At 39.2% G+C, this 15,814-nt stretch overlaps 1 protein-coding gene across 2 annotated transcripts; it reads left to right on the top strand.

Moving 5' to 3' along the window:
- Positions 1 to 508: 508 nt before the first annotated feature.
- Positions 509 to 5,741, top strand: LOC110620080 (ER membrane protein complex subunit 2). 2 transcript variants are annotated; one of them, XM_021763658.2, is made up of 9 exons: positions 510 to 825; positions 1,518 to 1,582; positions 2,165 to 2,213; positions 3,041 to 3,135; positions 3,277 to 3,362; positions 3,473 to 3,532; positions 3,716 to 3,797; positions 4,999 to 5,112; positions 5,270 to 5,741. In XM_021763658.2, exons 1-9 carry the CDS (start codon positions 639 to 641, stop codon positions 5,438 to 5,440), a joined length of 909 nt encoding a protein of 302 aa, XP_021619350.1. In that variant the 5' UTR covers positions 510 to 638; the 3' UTR covers positions 5,441 to 5,741. The 2 variants fall into 2 exon arrangements, with proteins under 2 accessions (XP_043815361.1, XP_021619350.1); XM_043959426.1 differs by having other exon boundaries at positions 509 to 825; positions 4,999 to 5,741.
- The last annotated feature ends 10,073 nt before the right edge of the window (positions 5,742 to 15,814 follow it).

Raw genomic sequence — 15,814 nt, 5'->3', positions numbered from 1 at the left:
ACAACCCAACACTTAAGTCCCTCACTTTATTTTTTGTTCAAATTCGTAGTCCTTCTGTCCAAAATAGTCGTTTGGGACACGTGAATTGATAAAATTAACCCTCACTAAACTCAAATTCAAATCCAAATGCCTTTTTTTTTTCTTCTTTTTCCTACCTTTTCTGCAACTTCTTCTTCTTTCTACCCTTTCTGCAACTTCTTCTTATTCTTCCCACCCTTTTTACAACTTCTTATTCTTTCTACCTTTTTACAACTTCTTCTGCAACTGGAGAAAACATGAAAAAGAAAAAAAAAAGAATTTCACATTGAAAGAAGGGCCTCTCACTTTTGACTCTTTGACCAAACGATTTAAATGGATGGAAGGACTATGAATGTAGACGGAAGAGAAAGTGAGGGACTAAATGTTGGATCGCCAAAATAGAGAGACAGACGTTAAACCTGAGGGACTAAGAAGTAATTTTTCCTAAAAAATATGCACCGCTTATTGATACCCTCGGATGCAAAAATATAGAAAACATGTGCTGTGGATTCAGAGTCATTTCGCACTCGTCCGCTCATTAACTGCAATAGATCCTAAAACCGGTCAGAGAACACTGACAGGAACAGAGAAGGCGGGGGTGAGAGAATTTCGAGTCCTCTATGGTGACCAAAATAGAGGAGACACAGTTGAATATGTTGGAGAGTCAGGTGGAGCATGGAGGAGGTGGTGCTTGGGAGTATATCTGTTTGGTCAAGAAGCTCAAAGTTAGGCGTTCTGACAAGGTCTTGAAACATGGTTTATCCATCTTGAATGATCCCAAGAAGCGATCTAGTCTTGGTCCTGATGGTGAGTATTTCTGGGTTCATTTCTATCTCGATTTGCTTTATTGGCAGTAAAATTTGATAATTTTAAACTTGCTTGTTTGATTGTTGAATAATTGAGATATTATACGTTGAAACTTCGCGTTGATTGATTACTGTTGGAGATTCTGTATGACATAGAACAGAAGCTTTTACCTTTTAGTATTGAATTGGGCTATGATTCAGAGGCTGGGTTGAGCTGCTTATGTCTATAATATTCGAAGGCAGGAAGAAACGTGAGAATACTCGAAGGCAAACATCAAGCGTTTCTAATAGAAAGCAGAATAAAGTATTTTATGCTTAGTGTGCAGAAGATTCTGCAGAAAATAATAGAATGCGCCGAGTTGCAGATCTATTCGAGCTCTGTTAGGAGTGCTTTTTCTCATTGTTATATTTGGAGGTTTAAAATCAGCCGTAATATGGTTGGACTGTAGACTGTTTTATGTTAATCTTGGAGACTGGCATTGCTGTGAACTGAGTTGAATATTTTTCAATATATATATGAGAAGAAAGTTTGATATTTTACCTAAAAGAGTTGTTGAAATTCTAAGACTTTTGGTTTTCTTGGGGATTTACTGCTTCTCTTCACTGCTTTACTCCCCTTTTTAGGGAGCAAGGTATAGCTCTACAATTATTTGGCAGTGCTTCTAACCAGTAGGTGTTCATGTCTTGATGTAGAATGGACGCTCTATGAACAGATGGCGATTGCAGCCATGGACTGCCAATGTCTTGACGTTGCAAAGGTATTGCTTTCTTTTCTTTTGGATTTTGGTCCTTCTATACTCTATAACCTTGGCCCTCCTCTTCTCCATTTAGATGTCCTCGCAAAATTTCATACTCAAGTTACATCATTAGGTGATATATCGCACAGATGAGATAATAAAGTTTCATAATGGGTTTTGTGAATCTTATGGTTGCGTAAATCATTTGCTTACTTACACATGATTGTTTCACCTCGTCACTCGATTGGTCCTCATGGCTTGAGATGTCATTGATTGAGAGTAGACCCTGCAAGGGGCTGGTTCAGAACCAGACTGGATCGATAAAAAACAGCTTTGGACCACGCTGGAGCTGGCCAGTTTGTTTCTGGGCCAAAGCAGATTCTTTTTTCCTTTGAAAAAATTTTAATATCGAAACAAGAATTTTCCCTTGGCCATTCTAATTACAATTAACAAACTCATAATCTTTGAACTTGGAGCAATTGATCCAATGATTTTGTTTATTGTATTATTCAATTAAAAGAAAATTGTTTGGCATCAAAATAAAGGTGATATGACATTCAGTATCTTTGAGTTGATGCACTTATATACTGGAACCTTTTGTAGGATTGCATTAATGTGTTGCAGAAAAGATTTCCAGAGAGCAAAAGGGTTGGTGAGTTGAACTAACTGATTGTCACTTTCATCACAGTTTTTTGATATATTATTCCCATGGGACCTATGAAATTTTAGGTTTGCTTTCTAGCAATTTTTGGGTACTAGGGCATACACGTTGAAAGATGACTTCACCGATGTTAACATTCTTATCACCATACTTTTCTCCATTTGGGCCCATCCAAAACTAACACTAAAGAAAAGCAAAGATATGCTTGTAAATGCTTGATTTTTCATTTTACCAAAACACTTGAATCAACTAGGGTGCTTATATATAACACCAAAAAACTATTGCAATTGAAACCTAAGGAGGAAACTAACCCTCACATAGATTAATCCAACACCCACTATAAGAAAACATAATGAACTCTAAATAGTTAAATTTAAAATTTGGAATTTTCTTTTAAAATAAGTAATCTTAACATTATTGATCGAGGATCCAATATTGACATTTCATTTGGTTTTAAATTGTGTACTTCATTAGACTTTCTCAATTCAATAATGCAATAATAGGCAGGAAGAGGACTTCCTCTGAGACTTTCGCTCAATTGGACAGCATTTTTTCCTTGCTTGGACCTACTAAAAGACCCATATAGTTCATAAGAATAATATATCTGATTGGCTAGTTTTGGTTCAAGAGGCTTTAGCATCTAGGCAAGTTTGCTGTATATCTTGAGCATGGTTGGGCTTAGCCATACACAGCTGGTTCATAAAGAAAATATGAATAGTTTTTTTTGTTTGGCTGTAGTTTGGGACAATGATCCTTTAAAGGTGCCAAATAAGTTGACTCAGTCGGGAAGAATAAATTTATCCAACTCCTGATCACAGGCAGGCTGGAGGGGATGCTACTTGAAGCAAAGGGATCTTGGACAGAGGCAGAAAAGGCTTACACAAGCTTGTTAGAGGATAATCCATTGGATCAGGTAAATATTGTGATCTTTTTTTAAGAAAATGAAGCTTCCATTTCTTAGTGATGACTTTCATTTTTCTATATTTGGAAATATCAATAATTTATTTTATATGTAGGAACTATATGTATGACTAACTTTGGTTTTCTCAAGCAGGCAATACACAAAAGGAGGGTTGCTTTGGCAAAGGCACAAGGCAACATGTCAGGAGCTATTGAAATTCTCAACAAATATCTAGAAATGTGAGGCGGATCTCAAAATCCTACGTTCTCTTCTGTTCTGATAATGTTTGAGTGTAATGCAAAGCTGATTTTTGTTCTTTTGTTGTTTATCCCTCGTACAACGATGGTAGATTTATGGCAGATTCTGATGCCTGGAGAGAACTTGCTGAGATATATGTTTCCCTACAGATGTGAGTTTTCCTTTTTAACTTTTATTTTAAGAAACAAATTCCTTAAGTTGCATTGCCACAATAGTACAACAACAACAATTAAACCTTAATCCCAAAGCAGTTGGGAGTGACTATATAATTCTAAGTTGTTTTGCCACTAAATACTTTTCAGCAGCTTATTCTGTCTCTGCCTTGATAATTTAGGTACAAGCAAGCAGCTTTCTGCTACGAGGAGTTAATACTATCACAGCCTACAGTCCCTCTATATCATTTAGCCTATGCTGATGTAAGAGGCTTCTCTATTCTGGTTACTATTCTTTTGCTGTAGTGAAAGATCTAACCTTTTTTTCGTTCTTGGTTTTCATGGCTCAAGAAATTGATGCCACTATAGAAGAGTAGGATGGGTCTAGTTTGTAACTAATAAATTCCTTCTATAAATGCTAAATTGAAGAAAAATCCCACTTCTTAAGCACTTGATACTCATCAAACAATGCAGAAGGAAATGAAATGCTTGGTATAATTCCCAGTTCCCTCAGAAACATTGTGCTAGAACTACATATGAAGCAACTTAAGACAGAGCTAATGGATTGTTACTGCATATGCCTTGTGCTGTTCCCAAATCTTCAAAGATTTGATTGAATTAAAGCCCTTCATATTTGTCAACTAAAAGCATTTGATAGATTACAAGGGCCTATTTATAGAAATACTCGGGGTCTGCTTAATAAAAGTCTTTTGTTTTTATGCTTTCCATTTTCTAAGAATACTTTTTATCATATTCATGGGAAAGAAGAGGGAGAAGTTTGTAAACTTTGTTCACCTGTCAATAATAGAAAACAGTTTTCTAATTCAAAAAATTAAAAAAAAAAATCATATCTTTCGTGATTGAAAGATAAATCCTTATAAAATATATTGAAACACTTGTTTACTTTAAACATGTTTTATATGTGTTATTCATTTCTTTTGTAATAATATGATTAATTTTTTTTATTATGTTAATGAATGTTTTCTAAAATAATTATTCAATTTTAATTATGAAAAAGTTATAGTATAATTTTTTTTATATAGGAAAATCATTACTTTCATTTGGAAAATAGTGAAAAATAACTTAAAATTATTTCCTAAATCTTAAAGTGTTGGATAAATGGAAAACTAGTTTTCCAGTTCTCATTTTAGGAAATTGACCCATGAAAAAGAACTTTTATTTTCCAATTTTCTTAGAAAATTTTTCAGGAAAACTACTCTAGTTTTCTACAAATAAATATGCATTATCGTTTTCCTTGAGTAGCAGTAGGAGAAACTTGCAGTAGCAAAATTTCCCTCATAACATTTAAAGATATATTATAGAGTTACTAGATCATCAAACTCAGAATTGACGTTTGCGTCATATTCTGATCAGGACCTTGAATAGAATGTTATTTATTGTTATGAAGGGGACAAGAACATAGGTGACTGACTGATTCCTAACATAAGCTTTCTTTGGTTAACAGGTGCTTTACACACTTGGTGGATTAGAAAACCTTCAGGCAGCTAAGAAATATTATTCATCCACAATAGAGTTGACTGGGGGCAAGAACACCAGAGCGCTTTTTGGTATTTGTTTGGTGAGCTCTCTCTCTTTCTCTCTAGACAACCAAGAAGTAATGCTTATATTCAAAGCTGCATTTATTTTAATGATGCCGGAATGCAGTTTCATCATTTTGTGTTTCCTCATCTGCATGATTGAAAAAAGAATGCTACGAACCCTTTTATGTTGTCCAGTGTACATCTGCCATTGCACAACTCACAAAAGGGCGAAACAAGGAAGACAAGGATAGCCCAGACCTGCAATCTCTTGCAACTGCAGCCTTGGAGAAGGACTACAAGCAAAGAGCTGCTGCCAAGGTTCCTGTGCTTGCTTCAGCATTAAAAAGCCTGATAGTTTCATCATAATTTCTTTGGGATTGGATGATATGAAGGTTCCTATCCTTGACCATATTCCAGGATATTCATCTTAGCGTAAATGGAAAGCTAGAAATCTACAATATGTTTTAGATTTTTTTTAAAACTTTTGTTAGCATGATTTTTTCTTCGTGCTCATTTTTCCCTTCTCGTTGAAGTCCTTGCAAGAGGACATGATGTATTGTTTTAGAATGTTCCATTAAACAGAGTAGAACATTGTTGGAGAAATATTTTCTCCTCTTGCCTAGTTACAGATTTGATTCACTTTCAATATCCTGCATATTTTCTCTTAGTGGTGTTCTGTTTTTTTTTTTTTTTTTTCTTTTGCGATTGACTTCGAGGAAAAGGATAAATTTTGACGGAATGCAATTTATTATAAATTCAAGGCACATACAAATGGAATTTTTCTTAAAAAAAAAAAAAAAAAATCAAATTCAAACGATACTCGAATTTTCATGTGTTTTGTTTTGGGGAAGTATTTTCGTTTCGACTTGATTTTAGTATTTTAACAGATTTAATGATTGAATTTGATTTCGTTCTGATTATCGATGATGGATCTAAATTTAATACAAGATTTTAACTTATAATAATAAATTATTAGTGATAAATCTTTTCCTCTTCCTGGTCCATGATAGATCTGGTTTTCTTCTGGGTCCCTTCTTGCTGGGCTCCCTGGTGGATCTCTCCATGTTCTTCCTGGTGAAAGGACCTGTAAATAAGAAAGAATGGTCAGGGGCCTACCGGGTGTGCCCCGGCAGAGGCCCTTCGACGCTCAAGTCAGATTTTATGGCTTAGAGTAGTATATTTAGGCAAGGGTTACAGTAAGAATAAAAATGGTGTCCAGGAAGGAGAAGGAAGAAGAAGAGAGCCCCCTCCTGCGTGGCCTCTACCGTGATATATATATCTGTCTCTCTGCCACAATGCTAGCTGTCTTCTGTCGCCTAGCTCCGTATGTACGGATGTGTCAGGCGCCTGCTCCATGCGTAACGGCCATTAATTCTCCTCTGATACGTATGATTCTCCTCTGATACGCATGCGGAAGGACCTACCAGCGGGGCATCTTGGTCATTTTCCCCTTTCCGGGCTGGGTTGAATGGTAGGGCTGAAGTTGAGCCTAGTGAGGGCCTGATTACTGGGCCGAGAGGTTTGGGCCGGTTTGAGTGAGGAGTCTAGGCGGAGTCCGGCCCTGTGACTGAGCGGGCTGGACCTGGCTCTCGAGGGGAATATTGAAGCCTTCGGATCATGGACTGTTTTCGTGGGCCTGGCCTTTAGGCCGGGGTGAAGAAATCCAGCGATCATCAATTGCCCCTTTATCTCCTCAGCAGTTATTCCATGACTGGTGAAGGGATAAATCTTTAAACTCTATTCATGACCGTGTGGTCTGAGAACTGCTCCTGTCGAAAGTACCATTTCTTTGCCTTTTTATTATTTTTGTCTCTTTACTTTGATGTTTGAATGTATGGCGTTATGGGAATGTGTGTTCGATGACAAATGATATTTCACCTCGGCATGTACCTCATCATTATTTTCTACTCACACTGTCTTCTGGTTTTGTCAACTTTACTTATTTGTTGGATCAGGCCGGCTCTACTGGGTCTTTGCTGGTTGAACCGATCCGGGCTAAGAGCTCGAAGTCTGGTTAAGCTTCTAACTTGCGAGTTTTTCTTATTCTCATGGGGGCATTTCTGTTTTTGGCTCGCGATCTCGTCATTGTCGCGAGCTCAAGAATATAATACCTTGTTCCTCTTGAGATATCCTTCCGGTAATCGGTGTGGTTTGAGCTGTAAGCTCCACTGGGATAGAGTACTCGTTCTTTTGTTGTTTTCCTGTTACGAGTTCATCCGAGCTGGGAGCTCGGTTCTTTGCTTTTCGTTTAGGCTTTTGTGCCTATAGCCTGTGACGGTGTCTATATCACGAGCTCCGAAGTTCGGAATTTCACTTTCTTTACTTTGGTGCCCCGAGCTCTTTTGTGAAGTCGGACTTAATTTCTTACTTTCTTGTCGAGCCTTATTCGGGCTGTGTTTCAGTCTGACTGTTCATTTGTTTGGTTTTAACTTTTCTTTTATAGGCTTATAGCCTTGCCGGTCCAGATGTGAGGCCCCTCCAGGCTTCCGGGAAGGTCGACCTTGAATTGCAGGGGTCGGACTATCTGTTTTTGGATTTGACCGTCTTGCCTTCTTGATTCTTTATCTGAGCGTTTGGACTCTTGTGTATGTTTTTTGCCCCCGAGTATTTATGGGCTGTCTGCTCTCGAGCCTTTTGCGGGCTCTTTGTTGCCCGGACCTCTCTCTAGGTCAGCTGAATTGGTTTAGTGTGAGCGGTCAATTCTTGAGTTCGTTGCCTCTTATGATTGCCCCTGATTCTCTGTTTGGCTTTGTATTTTGGTATGCAGTTTGCTTAGGAATCGCCTTGCCTTAATTCGGTCTGTCTTATCGGGTTTACCAGTACTGCGCTCGTTTTCTTGAGATCGGCGTGATGCTTTGGTACTTTTGGCTGTTGTGTGAGATTAAAGTCTCTCTACCTGATGACTTGAGCTCCTTTGGGAGGTCGGAGTTTAACTTTTCATTTATGGTCCCGTGCCCCAATCTTTTATGTGAGATCGGAAGAGTTGTTTTTGCTTGTAGCACCGGATGATCTTGGGGATTACGGCCATTTTCGCTCCGGGAGATCTTTGAGATCTTCGCCGGTATTCTACCTCAGTGAGATCTTCTGCCTCATTGAGGTCTTCTGCCTCTTTGAGGTCTTCTGCCTCTTTGAGGTCTTCTGCCTCATTGAGGTCTTCTGCCTCTTTTGAGGTCTTCTGCCTCATTGAGGTCTTCTTTTGCTAGGACCTCAGTGAGGTCTTCTTTTGTCAAGACCTTATTGAGGTCTTCCTTTGCTAGGACCTCAGTAGGTCTTCTTTTGTCAAGACCTTATTGAGGTCTTCCTTTGTCAAGACCTCATTGAGGTCTTCTCATGTCAAGACCTTATTGAGGTCTTCCTTTGCTAGGACCTCAGTGAGGTCTTCTTTTGTCAAGACCTCATTGAGGTCTTCTCATGTCAAGACCTTATTGAGGTCTTCCTTTGCTAGGACCTCAGTGAGGTCTTCTTTTGTCAAGACCTTATTGAGGTCTTCCTTTGCTAGGACCTCAGTGAGGTCTTCTTTTGTCAAGACCTCATTGAGGTCTTCTCTTGCTAGGACCTCAGTGAGGTCTTCTTTTGTCAAGACCTTATTGAGGTCTTCCTTTGTCAAGACCTTATTGAGGTCTTCCTTTGTCAAGACCTTATTGAGGTCTTCTCTTGTCAAGACCTTATTGAGGCCTTCCTTTGCTAGGACCTCAGTGAGGTCTTCTTTTGTCATGAGATCTTTGGGAATCCTGGTCTTTGTTGCTCCGGGAGATCTTGGAGATCTTCGCCGGCTATTTTTGTTTTGTTTTCCCGAGAGTTCTAAGGGATCTCGGTCTTCTTTATTTTCCTGGGAGTTCTAGGGGATCCCGGTCTTGTTTGGTTACCCGGGAGTTCTTAAGGGATCCCGGTCTTGTTTGGTTACCCGGGAGTTTTTAGGGGATCCCGGTCTTGTTTGGTTACCTGGGAGTTCTTAGGGGATCCCGGTCTTGTTTGGTTACCCGGGAGTTCTTAGGGGATCCCGGTCTTGTTTGTTTACCCGGGAGTTCTTAGGGGATCCCGGAGTCTTCTTTGGTTACCCGGGAGTTCTTAGGGGATCCCGGTCTTGTTTGGTTACCCGGGAGTTCTTAGGGGATCCCGGAGTCTTGTTTGGTTACCCGGGAGTTCTTAGGGGATCCCGGTCTTGTTTGGTTACCCGGGAGTTCTTAGGGGATCCCGGTCTTGTTTGTTTACCCGGGAGTTCTTAGGGGATCCCGGAGTCTTCTTTGGTTACCCGGGAGTTCTTAGGGGATCCCGGTCTTGTTTGTTTACCCGGGAGTTCTTAGGGGATCCCGGAGTCTTCTTTGGTTACCCGGGAGTTCTTAGGGGATCCCGGTCTTGTTTGGTTACCCGGGAGTTCTTAGGGGATCCCGGAGTCTTCTTTGGTTACCCGGGAGTTCTTAGGGGATCCCGATCTTGTTTGGTTACCCGGGAGTTCTTAGGGGATCCCAGAGTCTTCTTTGTAATTCGGGCTCTATGGCCTTACTGTCGCTTCGTCATCTCAGCTGGTTTTGTGCCTAACTGAGGTCTTGTTTATTTTTCTGAATTTTTCTGCAAAATAAGAGCTTGCACAGAGCGTATATAACGAGAATGCTTGTTGTTAATTCAATAATATTCATCAATAAATAGTATGTTGCCCAAGACATTTTAACTCTATATTTCCATTTTCAATTTATAAAATACTATTCTCGAACATGTAAAATATTGTGAACAGTGTAAGTATTACTTGCACTTTATAATTCTGTGATCAATAATAACTGCAAAATGATAAATGAAAGCTGTATAAAAGACTCTTGATCTTGAGGTTTGTCTGGTGGTAATGATGATTAATAATCAATTGCTTGCAGTAGTTGTGGATCATGCATAAGCTAATAAATCATTTATGGTAGCATCGTTGTAATATTTGTAAAGGATTTGGGTACTTACCTCTCAGTGATCAAGAGCTAAGTCGACCACTTTGGCATGGGTTGTGTGGGCGCGTCACTTTGCTCCAATCCCATCAAACTCAATCTTGAAAGATTGATATTTTTGGTATTTGGCCGATCTGCTCGGTCGGTTGTTGTGCTCCACTAAATCCAAATTCGAGATTTGCACCCGTCTTCAAGCTGGCCAACAGGGCCGAGCTCCTTTCAGTCTTGCTACTCCTACCGGCCGGCCGACCCTTTCTCTCCAACTCATTTAATGAAGGGACAGACGGGATAAACGGAACGGGGAAGAAGGAGACTTGTCTGACTCACTTGAACCTCCACATTCCTTGTTATTTCTTCTTCTTCTTCTGGCCAATCACATACTTATAAAGCAAGCAATTGCCCTTAATAAAATCATTTACGAAACAATTCGGGCAGGTCGGTGGAGGTTTGTGGAACGGCGGTCCCACCAACTCTTTCACTTTCTCGGGATTCTGAGGCATTAAAATATTAATGGCATTGATGATCTGAGATCCAATAGAATAGGGCTTTACAAGGGTTTCGTATTACAGATTAAGGCTTAAGTTTTCTGAGGAGGGGACTTCGTATATTTGTTTCAGATAAGCTGATTTAGGCTTTGATTATAGCCTTTTTTATCCTTCTAAGGATATGTATGTGTACTGCTATGGAGGGAGCTCGGCCATTCTTTTTGGCCTTCGTATCTGGATCCTTTAAGGATATAAGTCTTCCCGAGTGGAGAGCTTGATCTTTGGGCCTTTGCGAATCATCAGTCCGGGCTGGGAGCTCGACCTTGAGTGTCGTAAGAATATAAGTCTGGTCGAGCTGGGAGCTCGGGTCCCCCTTTTTTTTTTTTTTTTTTTTTTTTTTTTTTTTTGCTCTGGGTTTTCTTTGGATTTCCGGGACGACCTCGGGGCCTCGCCGGTAGTTTTTGTTTCCAGGAGATCTTACGGGATCCTGTTTTTCTTTGAATTTCCGGGACGACCTCGGGGCCTCGCCGGTAGGGGTGAGCATTCGGTCGGTTCGGTTCAAAACCGAACCGAACCGAAATAACCGAAAACCGAATTACAGTGTTTTATATAAATCGAACCGAACCGAATAAGAGGGATAACCGAATCGAACCGATTTGGTTCGGTTCGGGTCGGTTCGGTCGGTTCGTTCGGTTGAACCGATTTTCAAACTTTTCATTATTTTTTTTTTTTACATTGATTTTCAGTATTCTAAAATCCAATTGAAGTGTTTTAATTTTAACTTTTAAGAATACAAAATTAATAATAATCATAAAACAATATAAAAATTAAAATTTAACATCTCTAGTCTACTATTAAAATAATTCGCTCTACTATTTTACACATCATATTCATACATGACATAAAATATAGTCTATAATCCAATAGTCCAATATAAATATAAAGAAAGTTGCATAATTCAAAAGTCCAAAAGTCCAAATTACATGATCCAAATTTCAAACGACTGAACGTGCATAAAATTAAATAACAAAAATATCTTCATTTTTGCCATCAAGTCTCCAGCAGACCAACACCACCATATTTTTCAAACTTGAACTGAAATTTCACTTGCAAGCATAAAAAAATATTAGAATAGCTATAAAAAATTGTAAGAATCAATTCAATAATCAATAATAACAAGAAAAAAATATCTACCTGAAATCATTCCATTTTATATCAACCATCCAAATTGATGGTGTTTTGACTGTTTTCATTAATACTGCTACTCACCTCACAATTTGCAAATGCTGAAAAAATAAGAGAAAAATAATTTAATATTTATTAAGCATGAAACATTTAAGCCAATAATAATTTAAAAAAATTAAATAAGATTTTACATACCTTCTTCTAATCTTTCCATATCTGCTATTTGTTCTTCAATGGACTTACGGCAATGAGATTTTCGAAGCCAATCTTGTGTACAAATTAAAGCCTCAACAACTTTAGGAGTTAAAGAACTCCTAAAAGGGTCAAGTATTCTACCTCCAGTACTAAAAGCCGATTCCGATGCAACAGTAGAGATAGGAACTGATAAAATATCTCTAGCCATATGGGAAAGGATAGGGAACCTATTAGAGTTAAGTTTCCACCAAAGTAATATATCAAATTCATCATTCTCATCCACCACTTGAATACTCTCATTAAGATAGCAATCCAGATCTGACTTATTTTTAGCTTCTCCAATCTCAATTTTATGTTTCAAAAATTGACTACCCAAATTCATCCTTGATCTCTTTTTTGATCCTTCATCATCCAAGTTTGAATTCCCGTATCATGCAGACATATGATGTTTAAGAGCAGATGTGCCATTTCTTTTTGGATCACAATAAAACTCCTTTTCACAATAATTACACTTGCCTTTTTGAATTCCCGTATCATCGAGAAATTTAGAGAAGTGGTCCCACACAGCTGATCTTGGCTTCATACTCTTCCTCTTCATGTTGGAAGTTGAAGAGGCAGCTTCAAAATTGCTCGAAGTAACGGGAGGTTGTGACATAGGATTTGATTGTTTTTGTTGATCCATCTGTAAATAAATAAATTATAATTCTCAGTCAATTATAAATACTAAATGAAATCTAATGTACACACAAGATGTGGATTGAATCATGCAAGAGACTAAGAATCATGAAGAGATCAGAGGCCAAAGGCTTTGGAGTGCAGCAGAAAGGGAATAATAATGAATAATGATATCAATAGAAGATTGCAATTAAACAGATCACAATAGAAGATTGTAATTAAACAGATCAATTGGCATGCAGTCACTGATTAATTTTTGTCTAATTTCCTAAATTATTCACATAATATTTCTGTCTAATTTCAACAATCAAGAGCACACAACTTGTCAACTTCAACAATCAACACTTCAACAGCACACAACTTCAACAATCAAGCTACAGAATTGATCAGCTAATGTAGACCCAACTTCAAATAGCCAACAATCAAGTTACAGAATTGATCAACTTCAACTTCAAATAGAAGCCAATAGATCAGCTAATATAGACCCAATAAAATCATGTTTTATTTATTTTTTAAATTATTTTTTTATAAGTTAAAATATGTTCACTCCGGCAACAATACGAATTTGGGTAATATATAATCAGATTTGGAACAGGTTCAGATTCAAAACATTATTCGTATGTCAATTAACAGTAACTGACATCAAACAGATTCTAGTATTTTTTGGGTAACAAATTAACAATCACGTTTGGGATCGGTTCAAGTATTAAGTATATTAAACAGATTCAAGTTGAGGTACCCTAGACATATTCTAATGGAACTTTGCTCATTAAAATGCAATAATAAGTTCAATATTAGAGGCTGTGTTTTGTCTTTATATTTGACAATAACTGAAAGTATCAATAAAATTTATTTAAAGAAAACAAAAGACTTAAGGTTTTTTATCATCAATGCTAAAGACTGGTTTGATTTATCACAGCCAGCCAGAGTATGTTAAACAGTATATCAACAGCAACGTTTACATACCTTGTTACCCATTAGAAATTTAGAACTCCAAGAGCATAGCTGGTGGCACGTGGGGCCATAAAAGAAGATGACAACATCCAAGCAGAATCAAAAACATATTATTATTTTGTTTAGTAATGGCATATAACAAGAACAAAAATAACAAACTACCAGCACCAATGCAAATATGAGTTTCCAAAAGAGCCATGAAAAAATTAATTAACTAATTAATTAATTAGATTGAACAATAACTAAAACCAATAAACGACCAGACAATGAACTAGTCTAAAAGAATGAAACTCCATATTACATCTAAATATCTAATCATGTTCTCATTGTAGAGATTTGACATGCAACAAAGTATCAATGTGATAGAATTTATATTCTTGGACTCTCCAGGCACCTAATTTCTCAGCGATAAAAACATGAACAAGACACAACTGGGCAAAACTATCACAAATATTTACTTACCTTGTATAGAGACTCGGAGAGGACTGAGGGTTGTGGAATAAGCACGACTGAGAGCAACGGCTGACGCCGACGGTGAATCAGTCCAGTAGAGAGGACAGTGGAGGCACAGGTGAGAGAATCTCGCGGCGAGATGCGTGCGTGGCTCTTCTCAGAAAGAGATTGGAGGCTGGATGGTGGAAGCACCGCTGGAAGTGGATTCTCGCGGCGAGATGCGTGCGTGGCTCTTCTCAGAAAGAGATCGGAGTGGACGCACCGCTGGAAGTGGATGGAGCTGAGGTGGAAGCGCCGCTCAGAGGCGAGGCACTTAAGGTGAGGGCGTTAGCGTTAGGGGTGGGTGAGCAGAGAGATGAGATTGAGAGATGGAGGAGCGGCGGCACGCAAAGAAATTTGTTTTAGATTTAGGGCAGGGAAGGGAAGGGAAGGGAAATAGCCAAATAGGGCATTAGGGAAATATTGAAACGACGTAGTATAGTGATTTCGGTTCGGTTCGGTTTAATCGAAATTTTTACGTCTAGAACCGAACCGAACCGAAATCACCGATTTTTTAAAAATTTCAAACCGAACCGAACCGAATTAAAAATAAAACCGAACCAAATTTTTAATTCGGTTCGGTTCGGTCGGTTATTTCGGTTTAAACCGAATAGTGCTCACCCCTACTCGCCGGTAGTTTTTGTTTCCAGGAGATCTTACGGGATCCTGTTTTTCTTTGAATTTTCGGGACGACCTCGGGGCCTCGCCGGTAGTTTTTGTTTCCAGGAGATCTTACGGGATCCTGTTTTTCCTTGAGTTTCCGGGACGACCTCGGGGCCTCGCCGGTAGTTTTTGTTTCCAGGAGATCTTACGGGATCCTGTTTTTCTTTGAATTTCCGGGACGACCTCGGGACCTCGCCGGTAGTTTTTGTTTCCAGGAGATCTTACGGGATCCTGTTTTTCCTTGAGTTTCCGGGACGACCTCGGGGCCTTGCCGGTAGTTTTTGTTTCCAGGAGATCTTACGGGATCCTGTTTTTCTTTGAATTTCCGGGACGACCTCGGGGCCTCGCCGGTAGTTTTTGTTTCCAGGAGATCTTACGATTCAGGGCCATCCAACTCGGTTGCAGAGCAGCGCCCCTCAAGCATCGGAGCAACATGGAGACAATGAGAAATGAGACAATGAGAAATGATCAAACATCCGGGCTGCTCGAGATGGATGAAATCAAAGGTCGGTTAGGTTACGAGGTCGGCAATCCTTCAACCTCTCATTGAACAGACCTGCGTTAGCACCAGGACGCTTGATCGAAGCATCGGGGAATCTGTATGGTCAAGCCCTTAGGTTGGACACCCAAGAGCTAGACAAGTTTCGGGAAAGTTTGAGCGGATAATCCAGCTGAAAAGAAAGGTTCATTATGCTAAAGAATGTTTTGATGGTCTTTCAGATAATTTATTTTAATATTTTTTAGATTTTACTATGGCTGGTTTTTCCTTTTAAGTCTGGTGAATATTTTCTGATAAAAATGTATTTGTCGAAATCCTGAGGTCTGCTGTCAAAAAAAAAAAAAAAAAAAGGAGGCGAGAGAAAGAGAAGAGGAGTCCGTGAGAAAAAAGCAGGTCGGATGGTGGGAATGGCAATAGTAGAAGGAGCTCGAGCTGCCAAAGACGCGCCGACCTGAGGAGGAAGTTGCTAGTCTGGTCGAGCTCCAAGAAGTGAGGTCGGCGCGGCACGGAAATGGGCTAATGGACAGAAGATGTATCGATCTGATGAGGAAGTCGTCGGTCTGGTTGAGCTCCAAGAAGTGAGGTCGGCATGACCAGGTAGCAATCCGACCTTGTAGGTCGGCGCGGCATGACCAGGTGACAATCCGACCTTGTAGGTCGGCAC

Source organism: Manihot esculenta, chromosome 8 (genome assembly GCF_001659605.2).
Source record: "Manihot esculenta cultivar AM560-2 chromosome 8, M.esculenta_v8, whole genome shotgun sequence".
Classification (NCBI taxonomy): Eukaryota; Viridiplantae; Streptophyta; class Magnoliopsida; order Malpighiales; family Euphorbiaceae; genus Manihot; species Manihot esculenta.
This window is presented reverse-complemented; position numbering and strand designations above follow the sequence as displayed.

Excerpts from the sequence above, each read along its gene's own strand:
- LOC110620080 (XM_043959426.1), top strand. The coding sequence starts at position 639 with ATGGTGACCAAAATAGAGGAGACACAGTTGAATATGTTGGAGAGTCAG. Across the intron at positions 826-1,517 it reads ATCTAGTCTTGGTCCTGATG|AATGGACGCTCTATGAACAG; the intron begins GTGAGTATTTCT and ends GTCTTGATGTAG. Across the intron at positions 3,798-4,998 it reads ATCATTTAGCCTATGCTGAT|GTGCTTTACACACTTGGTGG; the intron begins GTAAGAGGCTTC and ends TTTGGTTAACAG.